Below are 1,838 nucleotides of genomic sequence, written 5' to 3'. Positions count from 1 at the left end.
CGGACCCCGTCTCCTGCCACAGCATGAAGTCCTCAAAGAAAGGGTCATCCGGCAGGCTCTGCTCCCAGGGGAAGTAGCCAGTCAGCAGGCAGAAAAGCAGCACGCCGAAGGCCCAGGCGTCCAAGCTGGCGTCGATGGGCACCCCCTGGGCATCAGCAGTGTTGCTCAGCTCAGGGGCAGTGTAGGGGATTACCCCGGCCACCAGCTTCAGCTTGGTGCCCTTGGGCCGTGTAAGCCCGAAGTCAGTCAGCTTGATGCACCGGCACTCGGGATCGAAAAGCAGCACGTTCTCCGGCTTGACGTCCCGGTACACGAGCCCTCGGCTGTGGATGAACTCCAGCGCACTCACGAGCTGCCTGGCACACTGCTTGGCAGCTGGCTCGGGAATCCCGTCCTGCACAGGGGGAGAGACAGGAGATCCAGCACTCGCAGGGCACCTTGGCAGCCCTGCCAGCTGGGATCTCACCTTTGTGCTCTGCACTGGGGAAGACCTTTGCATTTCTGGTCCTGCAGGCCTGAATCTGCTTCAGTGCTGCAGGTGCCAGAAAGACTCATTGCCTTTACCTCCCTCCCTCCAACCCAGCCAGCCTGCACAGGAGCCAGACTCTGCAGTCCCAGTTCCCATGGCCCTGCAGAAGCACTCACCCGGGGTTTGATGATAGAGATGAGGTCTTTGTGCAGTGCTGGTTCATAGAGGAAGCCATAGTACTGGCTGGACTCAATGGCAATTCCAAACATGCTGATGATGGCAGGGTGGGTGGCAAGGGAGAGTGCCACACAATACTCATACAGGAAGGTGTGCAGCTTGGTACTGGCTTTGGGTAGAAGCTTGAGAGCCATAGGAGTTCCTGGGGATCGGGACAGTGAGTTAGACAATCCCTGAAAAGTCACTCACACCACAGCCAGACAGAGAAGGCACTGAGCCAGCCATGGGTCTGGACACTCACAGCCACCAGAAGGTCCTTGGCCCTAAGGTTTGTGTGCATATGTATTGTGAACACCAGATCTGGGGGCAGGCACTGCTGCAGGTGTGAGTTTAGAGCCAGTCAGTGCAAGCACAGCACTGGGAAGCTAAGGGAAATTCAGGCTATGTGGGCCCATCAGTCCGAGCTGGGACTACTGTGGAAAAGTAGTGTCAGGGCCCTGTGGGCACTTAAAGGTCTTAATGGCCTTGGCCAACCCCACCTAGGACCTCCACTCACACCCTCTGTCCATGGAACTTATGGCACCACTTAAGCTGAGGCCTGGGGCTTCCCTCTGGCATCACTTGATCCCTGGATGGGTTTGATGGCATGGTCCCTAGCTGAGGAGATCCCTGTCCTGCCAGTCTCCCTGAGGACCCCTCACCTTGCCTGGTGCATCGTCCCAGGGAGCCACCAGCCCACCCAGTGCCCTGGCAAGTGGAGAGGAGGCAAGGCACAGTAGCTCGTAGGCCACACTCAGTTCCTTACCTCTCTGCCTGTGGGTCACTAGCATCACGTGGCCATACTTGCCCCTGCCCAGCTCTCGAACAACCTCATAGTGCTCGGCCACCTCGGTGCGCACCAGGCTCTGAGCTGTGATCTCCAGGAGCTCATCTAGGACAGCTGGTGCCATTGTCCCTGCCACAGCTGAGCTCTCGGTCATGGCTGAGCGCTGCAGAAACACCACAGTCCACGTCAGGAACATCACAACATGCAGAGAGAAAACCAGATCAGACATGCCATGCAAGCTACACCATGGCAGGGAATACTGCCACCTGGAGCCTGAGCACTTCTGCAGCTGTGCTAGAGCTTGTGCTTTCCTACAGCATACCTCTGGGTCCCTCATCACATAAAAGTTCGGTGTATGGAAGGCAG

At 57.7% G+C, this 1,838-nt stretch overlaps 1 protein-coding gene across 1 annotated transcript in view; it reads right to left on the bottom strand.

Moving 5' to 3' along the window:
• Positions 1-1,622, bottom strand: part of LOC104392005 (serine/threonine-protein kinase SBK2-like) — a 2,072-nt gene extending 450 nt beyond the window's left edge. Inside the window, exons 1-3 of the mRNA XM_010001360.1 lie at positions 1,452-1,622; positions 646-848; positions 45-394 (exon numbers count right to left, since the gene is read on the bottom strand). Coding sequence (XP_009999662.1) covers positions 45-394; positions 646-848; positions 1,452-1,596 — 698 coding nt within the window. The 5' untranslated portion in view covers positions 1,597-1,622. The remainder of the gene's footprint in view (positions 1-44; positions 395-645; positions 849-1,451) is intronic.
• Between the last annotated feature and the right edge of the window lie 216 nt (positions 1,623-1,838).

This window comes from Chaetura pelagica, unplaced genomic scaffold, assembly GCF_000747805.2.
Source record: "Chaetura pelagica isolate M959 unplaced genomic scaffold, ChaPel_1.0 scaffold317, whole genome shotgun sequence".
NCBI lineage: Eukaryota > Metazoa > Chordata > Aves > Apodiformes > Apodidae > Chaetura > Chaetura pelagica.
Note: the sequence above shows the minus strand (reverse complement) of the source record. Positions and strands in the feature narration are given on the sequence as shown.